General features: G+C 35.4%; 1 protein-coding gene across 3 annotated transcripts in view; it reads right to left on the bottom strand.

Annotated features, from left to right (window-relative positions):
- Window positions 1–19807, bottom strand: part of LOC145692985 (ankyrin repeat and FYVE domain-containing protein 1) — a 262326-nt gene that overhangs the window by 44652 nt on the left and 197867 nt on the right. For all 3 annotated transcript variants that reach the window (XM_081768611.1, XM_081768613.1, XM_081768612.1), the window contains exons 7-12: window positions 17099–17264; window positions 16012–16213; window positions 12477–12672; window positions 10944–11060; window positions 6368–6578; window positions 1988–2107 (exon numbers count right to left, since the gene is read on the bottom strand). In XM_081768611.1, the coding sequence (XP_081624737.1) occupies window positions 1988–2107; window positions 6368–6578; window positions 10944–11060; window positions 12477–12672; window positions 16012–16213; window positions 17099–17264 (1012 nt within the window). The remainder of the gene's footprint in view (window positions 1–1987; window positions 2108–6367; window positions 6579–10943; window positions 11061–12476; window positions 12673–16011; window positions 16214–17098; window positions 17265–19807) is intronic.

Below are 19807 nucleotides of genomic sequence, written 5' to 3'. Positions count from 1 at the left end.
AAACAAAACCTCTGAGACATACAAGGAAGCTTTGTGCTTAATTAAAAATATCACCAATCCAGACATTATATACGTTGACTTTGAGACCCCAATCCACCAAGCAATTGCTTACGTTTGGCCCCAAACGACTATAAAGGGCTGCAGATTCCATCTCGGTCAGTCATGGTGGAGAAAAATTCAATCCTTGGGACTCTCAAATGATTTTAAATCAAAACTCTGAACTAGGAGCACTTCTCAAAACATTGTTTGGACTCTCTCTTCTCCCACCAGATCAAATTGAAGACTTCTTCGTAGATGATCTAATGTCCCGCAAACCTACACATGAAATACGATGATTTTTTTTTTTTTATTATTTACTTGAGACCTATATTCTCATAAACAGCGACTTCCCACCCATAATGTGGGCCGACTTTAATAGTAGTTCTGAATGTACTACTAACTGTTGCGAAGCATTCCACTCTAAACTGAACACTCAATTTTACTCTCCCCATCCAAACATTTTCCACCTGATAGAAACATTGAAGGGTGTTCAGACTGAAACTTATGTTAAAATGAGAAGCGAGAAGAAGCGGGACAACAGACCTATATAGAGGAACAAATGATTAAACTAACAGACTCTATAATTTCCCGTTATGAATATCTTTGGAAAATCTGCTACAAGTTTCTCCCATGTACATAATTCCATTACTTGTGCTTGCCAGTTGCAACTAAGCACGTATTTTATGAGAGTAACAATAAAAAAATAATAATAACGTGTAATGCATGTGAACTAGTGTTTCTTAATAGGTGGTCCGCGGCATCTTTGCTAGTAATTGTGTTTCCTGACTGTGTTTAGTGAATGACTGAGTTCAGTGATGCAAATGAAATTGACATATTTACTCCAGCATCTTCCAAGTAGCGGAAATGGTGAGTCAAAAGTAATTTTCTTCTTTTTCTGTAGTTTGTTCACTGTATAAAATTTCTCAAATTTATATTGCAACTTGCATCTGTCAAGTAAGTTATTCAAAAGTTGAAAGTTGGAATTATTTAGGATAGTTTGCTTAACTACAACTTCACAAGCAGCCAAGATGTGGTTGCCACACGTGAATCGGTACGGTATGCGAAATCGGAATCGTACGGTATGGGAATCAACTCGTACGCTAGGGGTAAATCCACTGTCAGCTAACGGGAATCAACTCGTCCGTTTCGGAAACAATTCGGTATCAGCCCAGAAAGTCACCCTCCATGAGGAGTAAAATATATAAATCAGTCCCTAATGAAGCGCTTGTTCAAAGGCTGTGGAAAAAAAGTTATAAAATTTCTCTCAAAAGGAAGACTGTAAGTCCGTTCTCCACTCATTGCAGATAATGTATGCTTTTCCAGTTCATGGTAATCCTGGATTCTCTCGTGTTGAACAACATGGTTTTCATCAATGCTGCCTCCAGAAGGGCGGAGATAAATGCGTATTATGAAGCACTGCAGTCCTCATTTTTAGTTAGCGAACCAAATATCTCAAGTTTATTTTTGAGACCTGGATCCGCCCCCAATATCAGCTGTTGCCAATTAACTGCTAATAGTCATAGCGTATATTTTCAAATGTTTTCAAACGTTCTTTGCATAAGGAACATTTTTTCGTCTTCTTTTTTTTTTTCGCCCTTTTAATGTGCGCCCTGGAGCAACTGCTAAACCCACTCCATTGTAGTTACGCCACTGTGTATATATATAATATATAAAGTTAATGCTAGGAAAAGAAATATTAAAATCAAAGACCGCACCTCGCTACTCAATATAACCGTATCTATAGAAGTATACATCAACAATATATTAATTGTTAACCTTTATCGTTTATGTCCCCTCGTTATATGTTCTACAGTATGGGATAACGCAATGGACTACATAAAAAACTTCTGAAAATAAGAGCAGAAATTGAAGACTTTGAACAGATCGTATAATTTAATACAACTCTTTGATGAAATAACGAGAAGTACAAGACTCTTTTCTGCATTACCTTTTATTAAATCCAAAGCGAACTGCTCCATATTTTTACTTAAAGCAAGAGATAACGGTGTCTGACCTCCTGAATCTTTCAGGTTAAGATTTGGAACAATGACTACAGAGGTAGAATTTCCTGAAAATACATTTTAAAAAATGTAAATTCAAAGCAGAAGTACAAGTTTATTAGAAAAATAACAAATTTCATATCTTCGCTTTTTCTAGTGTACTATAAATTGTAAGAATTTCTCGCTATAGACACAAACATCTTGTACTGAGTCCTAAAATTGCATCCGAAATTTGCTTAGTAAGAATCTGAAATAAGTGGTGTACCAAAGGGCAATTAAACCATAAAGAAAAAAAAAACATAACCACATCTTCCATTTATGCCAAAATATCCTTGAAACGAAGATTTGAGAAACGATTTTCAAACCTCAATATTTTTACAAAATTAACGACAGACGATCTCAAAATTTATTTCACTAGCACAATCATTAATTATGAAAAATTTGGAGTCGACAGATTTTGCAGTTATAATTTTCTTTTGATGCTTAACCGTCAATGAAAAGTACACTCGTTCAACGTTGTAACTTTTTTTTTCTTTCTTTCATTGATTCATTCTTTATTTTTTAATGAACTAGTTAGCTCGTTGGTTAGTTAGTAAGTAGGTATAAAGGTAACCAAGGAAGTTCTGTCGTTTTTTCACCCACCACCTTCGAATATAATATCGATATGTCACTCAGACGTACCTGGAAGATCAAAAATATTCATCAGCATCGACGACCTTCTGCCAACGTTCTGGAAGGCTATGGATTCCATCGCGGTAGAACTTGGTGGGCCATGAAGCGAAGAAAATATCAAGTGCGTTTTGCACAGGGTTTGCCCAAGTGGGCCCAGCCCGAAAAAACCCACCGGGTTTTTTCGGGTTGGACCCACCTGAAAAAACCCATCTTAAAACCCACCTGGGTTTTTCACTTTTTTGTTAGTGTATTATTGGTACAACTAAGGTGATCACATTGAAAGTTATTTTTATCAGATTTTAAACTTTCTTTGGGCGAATTATATGCTTTCATGTTAAGATAGACAACAATATTCAACATAAGACCTTTATAAAGCTCTAAATGCACTGAATGAATGAATAAATAAATAAAACCCTCACCTTAGCTTGAGATAATTGTAGAACAAATTAATGTGTGGATTATGCTTATAGCCTATTTGAAGTAAAGTAAGCGATTGCATGTTTTAGAAAATACTTTCCATGAATTGTGTGTTTCCTGACTCGGCACCGCCGAGGGACGTTATCCCTCATACGTTGACGGGTTTAAGATCATAGGTGCCGGTACTAACAGTAAATATGTAAATACATTAGTAAAACTATTAGTATTATTTCTTACCTTTGATGGTAACAAAAGTATTCAGTAAAATTTGGATTTCCAACAACAACAGTTAAGTTCAGTCATTTGTTGCTAGCCTTCAAATAAGCATTCTGTAGAATCAACACTAGCAATAACGTAAAAATTCTTGTCAAAATTAAGAAGCTTAATGCTCGGAGCTCCGAAGACTACGTAACACTTACTATTTCAAGTGCTGCATTCGAACTTCAGTATTAATGGAAGTTTCGATGTACAGTAAAGCAAGCTGCATTTTCAGGGAAAACCCGTCGTGAAAGAAGTGTTCGGGAAATTCCCGCAATTGAACCCACAAAGCATCGAAAGTGAATACTTCAATACTACAAAACTATTTATTTTACGCTGGAGGATATTTCATTTCATTTTAGACATTTTGAAATTTTTACTTTATAAAATATGAATTATAGGCCTAACTTTGTTAACTGTTTTAAATTAATTTTCGGAAAAGAACGGTCTTGCAACAAATGCTCGGGTAATTCCCGTAATTGAATGCACAAAGCATCGAAAGTGAACTTCAACAATAAGACCATTTATTTTACGTTGAAAAATATTTAAGACATTTTGATGAATTATGTCTTTGTTTTAAATTAATATAGCTATTTGGTATTCATATTTGGCGAACGTCACTGAGGCTCCTAGGGTGACTCGTTCTACATTTGTTCGTTTGTCTGCCTTTACTACACAGTGTTCAACTTTCGGTCTTTTAAATTTTCAGGATACAAACCAGACACACTCTAAATTTTCTGTTTAGATTTGGGCAGCATACCAACGTAAAATTACAAGATGGCGCGCTTTTTTTTAAAAAAATAGCTGATATCCACTGGCGCAAATACCGGGGGGATGATGGGTACATATCTCTTACAATCTTGGAACTGTCCCCTTCAATAATCCGATTGGAAATGTGTCTTTTAGGAAGAAATGTGATTATTTGTGTCCAACTGTCACAAAGGAAAGTGAGATGAAATTGATACCTCCCAGAATAAGCCTCAAATCTGACCGCCTCCCAATGTTGAAGACAACTCTGCTCCCCTACCCATGTTGTCCCGGAGTCCCACACAGGGGACATAAAATATGACGATATTATTATTACTTTACAACTTTAAAATCAGACTGGCAACATTGAAAACTGTTTACAGGGAATGATCATATTTGGATTATCCCTTGTAAACAGTTTTCAATGTTGCCAGTCGGATTTTAAAATTATAAAGCAATAATAATGTCGTCATATTTTATGTCCCCTGTGGAGGACGCCGGGACCGACATGGGTAATCCTCCCCAGGATTGCTTTTTGCCTTCATAAATATTTTGTACATCGCATATATATCTCCGTCTTACCCGTCCCCCCAATGTTGAAGACAAATTTGCGCCGCTGCTGATATCCACGCTACAAAGCGCAATTTTAGTCTTTCAAGTTGAAATTTTCAAAGTAGAAGCACGAGAGACTAAATTAGCTGTATATATTTTGGCGGCATAAAATTTCAAAATGGCGGCCATTTTTCAAAATAGCGGGTATCCATGCTACAAAATGCATTTTTCGGACTTTTTCAGTTGATATTTTGAGGGTAGAAGCACAAGACCTTCTAAATGTGCTGTATAGATTTTTTCGGCGATCCAACATAAAATTTCAAAATGGCGGCATTTTTTTCAAAACAGCAGTGAATAGAAAGTTGTTGCAAGTTGTGACAATGACACTCATAAAATGTAAACCATATTTTAACATTTTTACCCCAAAGAGATTGAAATATTTCGAAAAAACCCAATTAAACCCGAAAAAACCCAATAAAACCCGAAAATACCCGAAAAAACCCACATGGGCCCAGGTGGGTTGGGTTTTTTCAAAAATACCCGGGTTTTTTCAAACCCTGGTTTTGCACCTCACTGACGTACTCTAAATTGAATGTCCAAGGAATCGAACAGGTGATAATCGACGGTGCAATGTCCGAAGAGTATGGCAGATACAATAGTGTTTCTCATCCAAGGCGTAGAATGGTATCCCAGGTCATCCTATCCACATGGGGCTTAGTGTTGTAACAGGAGCTGGTAGCAGTTCCCGATGCACGATGCCGCGAGCAGTCCACCAAACACACAAGAGGACCTTCTTCTGGTGCAGTGCTGGTTTCGGCTGTTTGGAACCCGGTTCATGGGATGTTAACCAATGATGACGGCGCGTGGAGCTTCGTACAGGACACACTTCTTTCTCATCACATGTCAACATCCTGTCCAGAAATGGCTCCTTCCTCAAACAAGACAGCAAAGAAATACAGGCGTCTGCTCGTGTTGCCTTTTCACCCGGAGTCAAATCATGTGGGATCCATCGCCCCAACTTTAGTGCTTCCCAAGTTGATGGAGGTGATGCCGAATTTTTCCACACTCACACTGAATTGTAGTGCCAATTCCTCACATGTCTGGCCACTGTTCGCATCGATTGCTGCCTGAAAATCTTCATTTTGGACATGTGTTGGTTTTCCGGCACGTAGTGTGGCTTCGAGTGTTTCGTCACCGTCCTTAAACTTGTTAAACCACCGCTGCACTGATCGCGTAGTCACGACACCCTTACCAAAGGCCTGGCATAACTTCCGCCCCGCTGCAGCAGCGTTTGACCTCAGTTTGAATTCGTACAACATACACACCCTTATGACGCTCTGTGGAGATCCCATATTCACTCTGTCCTTACTCAAGTTCATGGTGTAATTGAACTGCCACACCCACGTAGTATGTTGGCTATACCCACACCAACAACTGACCTTTTACATTCGTATTCAACTGACGGTGTGAGTCAATGCAACACAGACCTCCACAAAAAGCGATAGAATTTTCTCGGTTACCTTTATATATAAATTAAACAATTATTTGCTCTATGTTTATTGAGATTTTTCTCCTAAGCATCTGAAACAATCTTTGCACGAAGCAAAACCTGAATTTTATTTTATAGCTATCTATTTTGCAGTAAGTTATTTATAGTTCAAGAACTACAAAAGAAAACTCACCTTTATATTCTAATATTGTCTTAACAACTTGATAATGGTTTTCTCTAATAGCAATATGAAGTGGCGTTTGATTGTAGAGGATTCCTTCCAAGCTTCTACCTTTGAGATCATTTGATAACGTCTGAAGATTCGGATTAGCATGTTTTTGCAGCAAAACTGATACCAGCTTAAACAAGCCTTTGGATGCAGCAATGTGTAATACACTTTTCCCCTTTAAAAAATAAAAACAAAAATAAACAGATAAATAAATAAATAAATAATAGAAAGAATGTTCATTCACCCCTCCGCTGCAAAGGATAGACAATTTCTGCTATATTTTGCAAGCTCTCTCATTTTCCTCGGTCCATAATTTCAAAGATGAGAATAGTTTTAGAGGGACAGATTAATCTTTGTTTCTTTGCAACGGAAAGATGAGAAATTTTGGTTTTTCCTCATAATATGCTCTACGCATCAAATAAGATAAATAAAATAATTTAAGCTTGCTTTTAAAATATCACAGTATCTTTAAATTCTCCTTTGAATACAGAATCCTCCAAAAATATGTACACACTTTAATAAAAGAAAATTCTACACTGTGTGTTAAATTTAATTATACATCACAAGTTTAATACATGTTACAATAAAGTACAATACAAGTTCCTCGCTCCTGCACCTGTGTCTGCGCATGTGGCGACACTGCCAATCATAGTCGAAGAAACAGGAATTGTAGCTAGACGAGGTCATCCGTATCTTCCCTTGTGCACAGCACAATTGATACACTTCTGATCCCAAAATCCTAGATTGCCTTCCACAGACTAAGTCCAAAAAATTGAACCTTGCTCCTTACGTCTCTCGGATCTCTGTTTACAGGGAAATTTATTTTCCCTCCATTCTGATAAAGAGTAACATGCGTAGATTTACAAGAGCAACATATCATCTGCAGGTTGCCGCCAAGTATATAATTGGCATATAGAATACAATAACTAAGTAACTAACTCTATCGCCTATGGAACCCGGAGGTTCAATGCTGCGTTCACAAAAGCTCTCCACTGACTTCTTTTCTTTAACAATTGGATCCAGTTTCTACTTTGTATTCCTATTTTTGCGAGATCCATCTTAATATTGTCCTCCCATCCGCGCCTAAATCTTCCTAATGGTCGTTTCCGATTGGTCTTCCAGTCAAGACTTTCAAAGCGTTTCTACTTATTTTCTTCCATTCTAGCTACGTGACCTGCCCACCTAAGCTTCCTAGACTTGACGACTCTAACGATGTTGGGTAAACCGTATACATTATGTAGTTCCTCGTTATGAAGTTTCCGCCATTCCCCATTCCCGTTCCTCTTGTTTCCGAATATTCGTCTCAGGATCTTGTTCTCAAATACTTTCAGTCTACGTTCTTCCCTCAGAGTAAGCGACCATGTTTCGCAACCATACAGAACAACAGGCAAGATTATCGTTTTATATATTTTAAGCTTCGAGTTTCTCGACAGAATTCGCGACGACAAGATATTTTGAACCCAATAGTAACACGAATTCCCTGCTTTTAGTCGACATTTAATTTCTTCGTGAATATGATTTTCGTCTGTTAATATTGATCCTAAATATTTGAAAGTATCCACTTTATCAAAAGTATAATTTAATATTTTAACGCATCCACACTTTGCCGTATTACGGTCCGTCCTGACGCACTTCCTGTAATTAGTTTTCTCTGCATTTACTTCTAAACCCATGCCCCTGCAAGCGTTTAATAAGATCTCTGCATTTCTTTCTATTGTTCTCCTATCATCACCTATTAAATTTACGTCATCAGCATATGCCATAACCTGGTGAATACCGTTCAACTCTAGGCCCTGGTTGTTATCTTTGATTTTCCTTATAGCGTATTCCAGCACAAAGTTAAATAATAATGGCGACAACGCATCTCCTTGTTTCAGGCCATTTTCGACGTGAAAGCTCATGGACAAAAATTTTTCTTTACTTTGGGATTCATTTAAACATATCTTAATTAATCTAATTAGCTTTCTCGGTATTCCAAGTAAGGTAAGAACGTTGTATAATGTTTCTCTCCTGACCGGGTCGTACGCCTTTCTAAAATCAATAAATAGTTGATGTACCGGGGTATTGTATTCCCACTTTTTTTCGAGTATTTGGCGAATGGTAAATATTTGGTCGATAGTTGATCGATTTCGTCTAAATCCGCACTGATAATCTCCAATAATTTCATCTGCGCATGAGGTCAATCTTGCTAATAGAATACTTGAAAGGATTTTATATAATGTTGACAGAAGAGAAATGCCTCGATAATTATTACAGTCAGTTTTATCGCTTTCGTGTGAACGGGAACAATGAATGATTCTTTCCAATCTTGTAGCAATTCTTCCTTGTTCCAGATAAGGAAAATGAGTTTGTATATCTTGTTCCTTCGCCTCCAGCTAAAATTAACTCAGCCGGAATTTCATCTATACCCGGAGATTTGTGTTTCTTTAATTTCTTTATAGCGGTTTCTGCTTCTATTCGGTTGGGTTCTGGAATATACAGTTCTGCGGTGTGTATCTCCTCTTCTCCACGCACATTAGTTTTTGGCTGCCTGTTCAGCAAATCGTCAAAGAAATCTTTCCATCTATTTAAAATGCTATCTGCATCAGTGAGAACTGTTCCGTGAGCTTTCTTTAATATATAAGCACGAGGTTGATAGCCTTTCTTAAATTCGCTGATCCCCTTATACATGTCCTGAACATTTTTATTTTTACTATTATCTTCAAGTTTCTTAATTTTAGCTTTCAAAAAATCGCGTTTCTTTGTTCTAAAAGTTTTGCAAGTTTCCCGCCTGATATCTGCGAAATTTTGTGTAGTTATTTCATTCGGATTTTGTAGCCAGCGTAATTTTGCCTGTTTTCTCTTCTCTGGTAGTTTAATACATTCCTGGTCGAACCATGGTTTGTTCCTACGTATTTCCGCGTGTCCCAATTTTTCTTTTGCTTTTTAATGCTATCTCTAATTTCAATCCAAGTACCCTCAACACTAGTGCACTCCGAATCTTCTAAAATCTAGAATCTATTCGAAACTTCTATCTGGTATTCCTCTCTTACCTGGCTCTCTTCTAATTTCTTTAAATTAAATCTCCGTTTTCGGACATTGAATATTACCTTTATTCAACGATAATATCTCGTATTATCGCTGCTACCAGGTAGTGATCAGTGTCCCAATCAGCCCCTCTAAACGACCGAACATCAATTATGCTAGATTGCCTTCTTCTGTCTACTAAAACGTGATCAATTTGATTATGTATTTTTCCGTCTGGTGATGTCCAAGTGTATTTATGAACGTCGCGATGTCGGAATTTTGTACTCTTCACGATTAGGACTTTGGATGTTGCCAAGTTCACGAGTCTAACACCGTTGTCATTACTTTCCTTATGCAGACTTTCGTTTCCTATAATCGGTTTAAAAATATCCTCTCGTCTTACCTTCGCATTGAAATCCCCTAATAGAATTTTCATATGGTATCGCGGGAGTTTGTCAAATATCCGTTCCACTTCTTCGTAAAAACTGTCTTTTATATCGTCATCCTTATCTTCAGCTGGGGCATGTACATTTAAAACAATATCAACACCACCGTCCCTTAAGAGTAATAAAAGAAAGTCTGTCAGTAACAAATTCAACCCGTTTAATTGCTGGTAATATTCGTTTGTGAACGAAAAACTGTGTTCCTAACTGGTGATTTTTATTTCCTTTTCCGTAAAAGAAAGTAAAATTTCCGGTGTTCACAGATCCATTTCCTTCCTACCTAACTTCCTGAACTCCTACTAGGTCATCCTGTATTTCTCTAACTCATAGAATACAATAACAAATTACAAAAAGTAATATATGATATGTATTATACAGATCGATAGATAAAAGTCAAAACCAAGCATATTGGGTGATACGGGATTATTCAAGCCTGTACAAGGTAGGATCACCAAGAATGCTAACTAAATACACAGAAGGAGTACTTCCGAAGTCGTGCTTTCGTGGTTTGGTGATTAGCGTCATGGAAATCTGTAAAGATACTTATTTTAGCACGGGTTCGAATTCTGTTTGTTAGAAACTTTTGAGTTTTATCTTGAGAAATCTTGAGTTTTATTATTTTCGCACTTTCCATGCAGTTTACCATTAGAATATTTTATCATTGAGTGTTTTTCTTTACTAGTTCATGTAGAAGGGCAGCAGTGAAGTGTGTAATTCGTGTGTTTTTAAAAGCTATTTTCAAATTTTTACTTCATGCAATATATGCAAATTCATGTTAAGATATTATTATTATTACAATATTGAAGTATCGTGTCTAAGATAATTTCATGGCAGAAAAAGAATGTTAAAGAATTCATTGAAGAATATTACACTGTTAATTTCGGATGATCCCAGGGTTGGAAGTTATATTTTGGATTCATACAGGGTTATGAATTAAATTAAGTTGTGCAAGGTAAAGATAATATGATGTAGATACATCAATCTGAGACAATTAAACAAATAAGGTAGCTGTTAAGTTAAGCATGAATTCAATGAACTTCACTGAGTACACAGACACGCAAATTCCATGAAAGCATAGTAGTATTACATACCTCGTTATTGAAATGATCCAAATTGCTTTCCACATAAGGACACAAAAATATAGCAGCATCTTCTAGACCTTCTTTAACTAGTAAATGAAGTAACGTATCACTGGTTTCTGGGTACACCTGGAAATCATAGCAACGGGTTATTTGGATGAGTTACGATAAATAAAAAGAACAGAGAGATACAAATTCAGAAGACGCACTAATATTTATGAACATTTGTTGAAAACTATGTTAAAAATATTTGAAAATTAGTCACATTGAAATTAAACAAATATACTACAGGATGAAAATATTCTTACTTGTTTTGTAGCGACTCAATATTTCTTCCTTAGAATTCTCATCAAAAGTTTTAAATTACAATTTGACAAAAGTATTACTTAATTTTAGTCTCTCGTTGAATGATCACTTCAACCACCGTTTTTCACAGGAACTTTTATGTTTAAAAATTTCGACGGATTGGCGAACTATTATTATTTCATATACTTTCTGCGTGCAAAGAAGGGTAAAATTCTATTACTGACGAATAACGAATAAAACAATCCAACTAATCGATAGATCACACTAAGGTGCAGAAAATTATACAGGTGAATGGTTTTTTTTTTTTTTTTTTTTTTTTTTTTTTTTTTTTTTTTTTTTTTTTTTTTTTTTGCAAACCATAAAGAAGCAAGTCTGCTATCTCCATTCATTTCCTGAGTCCATAGCTTCTGAAAACGTAAATTCTACAGCATATCTCTGTATGTTCTTTCAACTATACTTATCTCGAGGAAGCTGGTTCCTTTCCCGGTTAAAACAGAGTACAGTATATGAATGGGGTATAAAACCTATTTCCGTAACAGACATATATATGAATCGATAGATGACATCAAGCTACATGAAATAATCTGGAAAACGGTAAAGCATCGTGCGTAAAAACGAATCTTTACAGTGGAAGAACTATGGCATTCGTTGTCAATAACAATTAATAGCTTTTGTTCTGCTGGAACACACTGCTTATTTATTTATTTATTTATCTACTGTATAAAAAAATACACTGTTAAATAGCAGATTGTCTCTCTTGTTGTTTGTGGGCTGCAAACGCTTTGTCACTTCAGCAGTTGCATCCTTGATAAAGGATGTTAGCCCTAGTGCCATTTTCCCCCGAGTTTTACACAGACCTTCAGCGCACACTACTTTTCAAACTTGCGTTAATTTATTTCTATACTACACAACGAGCAAATATTTCAGGAAAAGACTCGCTACACATATAGCCATTTGCCCCCAAGAAAACTTGCACCTCAAACCAACGGTCTACAAGGCGTCTAATTGATCGTTGAGCTGGTAGTGTTTCAGATTGTTTGCACTGTAGCCTTAATACTTTATTCATAAAATTTATACTCTGGTTCTAGAACTTCGTATTTAAATGAAGTATGATGCTAGGAGATAGTGTTTACAGACGTAGAGAAGGCACGCAACTTAATTTGTTTCGATTTTTATATGAGCTCTAACAGTTAGGATTTATTATTATTATTTATACTTAAATGCTAATGTATTACTTACGGGATTTGAAGAAGCTCCCTTTTTTAAAAGAAGCGACGGCTGGCATCCATCATGGAATTCCGTACACTGACATAACGCATACCATAAAGCTGTATGACCATCTTTGGTCTTCATGTCCAAGTTGATTTTAGGATGATTTAACAGGAGTAGAAGGATTTCAGTATTCTGACTAATCACAGCAAAATGAAGAACAGTGCTATTAAGAAAAAACAGTCACAAAATTAATGTTACTGACATAAAAACAGTCACAAAATTGTCTTCCTTTTACGTCACAAATGACTAAATCCCCGAAAACTTTCTTTTTAATTTTTCTCCTTCTTTATCTTTTACGGAAGAATTTTCGAACTTTGCTCCCGACGCTTTTCATAAAGCTGCACACAATAGTTACCCTCATTTTACATTCAGTATTATTCCACTTTTGCTTGAAGTCTCAGGTGACCTTCTTCACAATTGCCTACCAATAGGTGAAACCCGGAATCATTTTTTAGATTAAGGTCTTTCTCCACGAAGTTGGCTGTTTGGTCATCCACGTAGCTTATTGGGCCGGAATCTAATTTGGCCAGAATAATGAGAGAACTCAATGTTTATGACATACAGCATTCATATGTTTTTAATGCACTCGTGTCTGTAAAGTTCTCCAACTGGACCAATCGCATTAAAGTTGAACTTTTGACATTATATTGCTTGTAACTGGACCTTTCTCGAGTCAAATTTCGGTTCTTTCATCACTAATATTCATGACTAATTGCTTCACCTTTCACTGGTACGTAAAATCCGGGATTTTTTAAACGTATATTTCATTGTACATTAGTATGGGTCTAGATGGACTGATCACAAAGAGGTCATAAAGCGTTCCGGTTAGCTTTTTAGTACGGTTTTTCTGCTCTGTATTGAATGTGAGAGCGTTTACTTTCAATATGATTGGATATGGTGTCTTGGCTTCATTCGTTGGATATTTGATTTCGATGGGCACCTTTTGGCTGCATCAAGAACTGACATAAATGTTTTATAATCAAAATCCGTGAAATTATCCCCAAATTTAACTACAAATTTTCTGACACCTGAGTATGACAAATATACTCGTTTGCGATATATTTTGTATAATTTCCCTTTCCAGTACATCATTTGCACAGAATTAAACTTCTTATCGCTTAACTAATATGTAGCGTGCTTGTTCACTTTGATTCACAAAGAGATACTCAGGGGTAGCATTTCAATGACAGTGATGTCAAGTTCATTTTAAATTATGATTCTTGATTAATACTTGCACTTTCAAGCTTTCGGATCTTCCTTGAAGTCATGTTCAAGGAGGATAAATATTGGGAAAATGAAATAAAATTATATAATTTTAACTTTCACGATTCTGCCCTTTAGGCTAAAGACGGATGATTAATGGAAGTGAATTACTATGAAATAATTGGTGGAATAGGAATGTGGGAGGACATGAGAAAACACCGAGGAAACTACAGACACGATTATGTATACCACAAACTCGCATGAGTGCGAAATCCTCGCATTAGAGGTGAACGGTCTACCAATGAGCAACCGTGCCTACGTATACAGAAATATATATCACCGGGAAAGAGCAATGCAGATACACTTTGTCAGATCTGTTGCTCCTATTTACTCGCCAAAAAGATTGCAGCTGGCTATGAACTGGCGAGGTCAAATTGTGCGTTTCTGTGTTCTCACTGTTATTGTGACAATATTCAATGTACTTTTAGTCAGTTTCCCAGTCGTAATTTAACCAATCCTTAGCTATGTCAAGTTTTGGTTGCTTTAAAACACTCTCCTTTAGTTCAAAGGGCATAACCATGGAACGTTAAACAAGAAATTTTATTTCATTTTTATTTTGTTCTAAAAAAAAAAAAAAAAAAAAAAAAAAAAAAAATCGCAAATTTTGAAAATTCAGTCTTTGCGTTTCATTGTCAGTTCCAAATTCTTGAATCTACAATTCTGTGTTGCACTTCTTTTAAATATTTCGCAAGACTTGAAACTAGCATCCTAAAGATATTCTTTGACACGCACTTTCAACTCGGCTTTTAATCATACCTATATGATATCCCAGGCTATTGCATTTATTCCGCAGATTTCTGTTCTTTCATTGGGATCTGTGCAGTAACTCTTACATATTGGATAATATTTATGTCTCAAGTTCTGGCGAGTTTTAATGTTACACGTAATCCATACTTTAAAAGATAAATCTGGGAAATATAGATAGTCCAATTCATTTCTTAATAGTCTTGTTATCAAGTCTGTCGAATCTTAAATTCCTTTTAACCTAACTGTACCAATATTCTCGCAATCTCTACACATAATTTCGTAAACTTAATTTTTTCCCGTCATTCTGTATATTTTGCCTGTATGAAGTAATATATAAATAGGTATTATCTCAAATCTTTTTCAATTTTTCAAAATATATCGCAATGACTATAGCTAGAGACTAAATGACGGTCAGGGCGAGTCTTTTTCCTTCACCAATTTTAATACAAAATTCTAATTACAAATGTCTTTGATTACAAAGAGTAAACAGTATCTTTCCTTAATGACCAGATGAAGGGATATCGATGTTTTTCCGGGTGCACCTTCCGCTCATGGCAGCATCCAGAACACTGGCAAGGTTTATGGTGAGGTTGTGGATAACCCCCTCAGCTCACGGCAGCCTCTCAAGGTTTCAGTTGAAGATGGGATCCCTAGTCCAATGCGACATAGGGCATAGAAAAGGTGTACTCCTAGCCCAATGCGACCTCAGAGCAGGTGATGGTTAGTTGATCAGTTGGTCGATTGATGCCAGGTCCCTCCGTGGTTGCGCTTTTATTTGTCCTTTTCGGGTCCTTTCGTGAGGTCTGTCACCTTTCGGCTTCCTCCGGTGTCTTCCGTGTTGACTTCTCGTCTGCTTCATTGTTTGTAATCAATAACACGTTTTGTATTGACATGTGCTTCAGTTATGATGTGGGGATCCTTACAATATATTACTGCAGTATATTTCCCTCCCTAAAATTTTTCTCTTACTTAAAAAAATGTAGCTTTTGCATTATGTTAAAACCATAAAACTGATCATTTAAATCACCGCCTATCAAAGTTCTAATTTGCTTTACATTTTAAATCCTGAACACACTGTCAACTTTAACTCTTCCAAAAAACATAAGAAGAGATCAAGATGGTGTAATCTTTGAGTGGTAAATTAGCGAAGTTCTCTGTACTTTCTATAAGCTTTAAATTTATGTTCTATCTTAACTAATCTATTTATGCTGTGTGATTTATTAAAAAATATCGAAAAAATGGAAGATCGACTCAAGCTTAAGTTCTAGAACATGTAAATCTGATTCTTTTTTATTTATTTATTTATTTTTAAGGAAATAAAAGCTCTCATAATCGTATATCTAGAATATTAAGAAATTTAACTGCTGAGCTGAAAGGAAAATTTCCCCATACATCAGAGTGTATCAGGTAATTAAAAAATAAATATATACTCTAAATCCAAGCTAAGTAGGATACTGTAAGTAAATTTATTAGCAAGAGAGAAATAACTTACTATCCATCCTTATTTTGAATGTTTGGATCCAGTCCTTTGTCTATTAAATCCTTTCCTACTTCCTTCATGTCAGACATGGCTTCCGACGAAGAACGATCAGAAAATTGAGCAACAAGATGCAATGCAGTGTTCTTTTCCTCCGGTGTTACAAGTGAAATGGAAGCACCATTTGTAATAAGAAAATTTGCTGCATACCTGTCCCCTGTTAAAGAAATAATTCAGTTTCGTAAAATACAGAATATATAAAATACAGAATATATATATTAATATAATTAAATGAGAAAGATCTCCATAATTTATTTCTAGTTTCGCCAAAAAAGGTTTAATGATTTATAAGTGAAAGTAGAATTTGTATATAAATTAAACATACAACAAACAGAAGCGATTTCGCTAAACGAGGTTCTAAATGCTAAAATAAATTTGTGATGCTTACAAAAATGAAAAAAAAAAAAAAAAAATGTTGCTTCAACTTCATTCCTGAATATCTATATTAATAATATTACTTATTAACAATTGTGAGATATTAATCGAAGAAGACAGAAATCAAATATTATCTTAAGTGTAGCGAAACAAGGTCTCCTGACAACTTCAAGTTGGTGATTAAATCTGAAAAGATTTCGCTTTTAATTATAAATCCTGGCCAAGGTTCCTATCATTCCCATGTTTTCTGCCATTTTTCCCACCCTTTCCATTTTGACCGAGTACTGAAATGTCCTAACTCACATTCAATGCCCAATATATAAGTATCCATAAGATATGGAAAGTTTAGAACCTAAGTAACTTCTGACCTCTTGAATGATTGCAGATTATCTTTTATATTTTACTTTTCTCGCTATTGACAGTGATAAATTTTTAAATAAAAAAAGTACGTAATGGAAATATCCAGAAAACTTCAGACAGAATCAACCATAAAATCTAATACGAAAATTGAAATTTAACAACTTTACAAAACCTCCTCTTACTGTGATCAGTTTCCCTTAGACAGAGCATTTACTGTCCTAGCCAATCAATCCTTTAACTTTTGGAAATATGACTTAGTTTTATAAATGCATATACGTACATATTAAGACAACAGGTTTTGACTTACCTCTCCGAATAGCTTTATGCAACAATGTATATCCTTGACTATCTTTTGCATCTAAATTGACGCGATGTTCAATCAGTGCTTTAGCAATGCCTGTCAACTTGTTTCGAAGTGCAATATCTAATGGAAGATCACCTTTTGAGTCTACTTCATTCAACTTCTTCTCAAGCTGTAAGAAAACGGTAAAATTATTAAACTCAGAACTTTTCTGAAACATTTTTAAAAACGTCATTACGACTAAATCTGGGTTTTTGGATCAGAGATGCACCCTCTACAATAATGGCATATGAACATAATCAAATCATAGGATAAGTGTGTCACTTTTCAGGAGTAATACATAGAGAAGGTATGTGTGTTTAAATTATGTGTTTTAAAAAAATCTTGTTCTGGCTCTAGAACATAGTCAGGAAAATAATTTTTGCTTACTCTCATAAGCTGCTTTCAAAGGAAAACCTGTCAACTACTTTTCTTTGGAAAACTCAATTTTCTCTCTTAAAATAAAATTCCATGAAATAAAGTAGATTTTCTTGGCTTTTTAAAGACATTTATTGTCAGCCTTATTATTAAAAATGTCATATTTACAGCGAAAATACAAGACTTTTCAAAATAAGGAGGCCGGCCATCCTTTTAAATATACCCTGACAAACAATTACTGGAACTGAAACTGATACGTAAAACGTATTAGCTCTTGTTCCTAGCAGTTTTCGAAGCATATGTTAGAGAATGTCAAGCGAGGTCATCTGAAACAAGTACTACACTACAAACACTACACTTTCAAATAAATAAATAAATAAATAAATAAATAAATAAATAAATAAAAGTTTTACTAATATCCTTAAATACATCTTTTTAAAAAGTTTATGTATCAATTTTCAACCAAACCGTTCGACAAAATCAAAATCACAGATTGTTGAAAGGCTCACCGAAAACTCGAAGCATTACAAGATCGAGAGCTTTTTCTTGCAAATGAGTTTCATAGCTTATGAAGACACAACGATTGCGTGTAGTCTCGTCAAAAATTTCGTATCGTACATACGTTTCATCGTTAGTGCAATGGTTAAAATTAATTTTAGGTCCAGGAACAACCTCCTAAATGTCTGTTTCACTAGTCTAAACAAAACTCCAGTGAAAACATGGATGACCCCTAGGTAAAGGTGAAGCATCAGGCAGTGTTGACGTCTTGTGGATTCCAATACCAGCAGTGTGGCAAGCAAAACACATCCAACATCCATTTGATTCGATGTAACGAAGTTAAGAGGTTCTGACTGCACCACACAGAAGTTTCATATCACACTAAGTCATCAAAGTTAGAGGTGTTGTACAGTTTAGAAATTGTAATAATTTTGTATGTTATGTCTGGTACAAACTTCATTCTATTTAGTCAGACGTGTCTCCCTTGGTGTTGCAATTTTCACAATCAGCGGTGTATGTATATACAGAAGAAAATCCTAGATAAGTGCAGAGGTACTACTACCGGTTTACTAAGGAAAAGAAGATTTTTCAGGATTGTGAGAACTACCAATTCCTTACACTAAGAATATACTGGAAACAATTACAGAAGGAAGATTCAGAGATGAAGCCAAGACAACAACAGTTTGATTTTTATCCGAAATAAAACAACAACAGATTGGAGCAAATAATGGATAAGTTTACAGAAAACAGGGAACTACAACTGGTATTTCTAAACGGGGAAAATGCATATGACAAAGACTGTCAAGGAAATCAGCGTGGGCACTGAGACATTTCAAAGAAGTTCAGAAAAAAAAGAACTTGAAAACTCTCGATCAGCTGATTAGTTAAATAAACTTGTATATGGAAACATTGGCTCTGTAGGTCAATGTCATGGTTCTGATATTCGTTTGTTCGAAGTGACTAAAACGCCATCTATCTTTTGTATTCTACCCGTACCTATTACGTTTCCTTTAGATTGAAACATGAGGTAAGCAGGGGTAGGAGCTTAGAAATTGTGTCCGTTAAATTGATAACTAGTTAAATGTGATTTCGGAATAGTGTTTGGATAATAATGCTCCTACACAGAAGTAGCCGGAATAATTAAGTGTAAATTTATGTAAGTGCCATTGATATGCAGCTCGTCAGGAAATTGTAAGTACTAAATTTTAATCTATTTTTTTCTTTTCATTTCGGCCCAACTGTTACAACTTTTTGGTGAGTGTATATCTTTGGTCACTAGTTTAATATATATATATTGTTATATTTGGGGATTAAATTCAATTTGTGTAGATATTTGATATATGAAACCTGTCAAAAGTACAACCAGTAAAATTAATTTAGAATATAAAGTAGTGGAATGCGAATGTATAAAAATTTCCGGACTACTATTCAAATTGGGAAAGGGTTCAAGTTAATACTGAGCAATGTTGTTTTGTGTTAGCGGAGTTATATTGTTATTGTTGAATTTATTTAAATGTTGAAGAAATTATACAATAAATTGTTCGAGTTGAAGTATATTTATAATTTCCACAAAAAGGATTACTTGCCCAACCTACTCCGCATTAAGGGGAATCCTAAAATACCCTTTCATAGGTAGTGGATTACTTGGTAACAAGACTGCCGCTACAGCACCTTTGAGAGAAAAGAATGTTCTTGGGAAGTGAGTATGAGAAGAGAATAGACGCAAATTAATGAGGATAGATATCGAGAGAAAAAACAGAAAACGGTGGTCGATGGTGACACCAGAGAGAAGACTCTGGA

This window comes from Thermobia domestica, chromosome 8 (assembly GCF_964235325.1).
Source record: "Thermobia domestica chromosome 8, izTheDome1.hap1.1, whole genome shotgun sequence".
NCBI classification, from domain to species: Eukaryota; Metazoa; Arthropoda; class Insecta; order Zygentoma; family Lepismatidae; genus Thermobia; species Thermobia domestica.
This window is presented reverse-complemented; position numbering and strand designations above follow the sequence as displayed.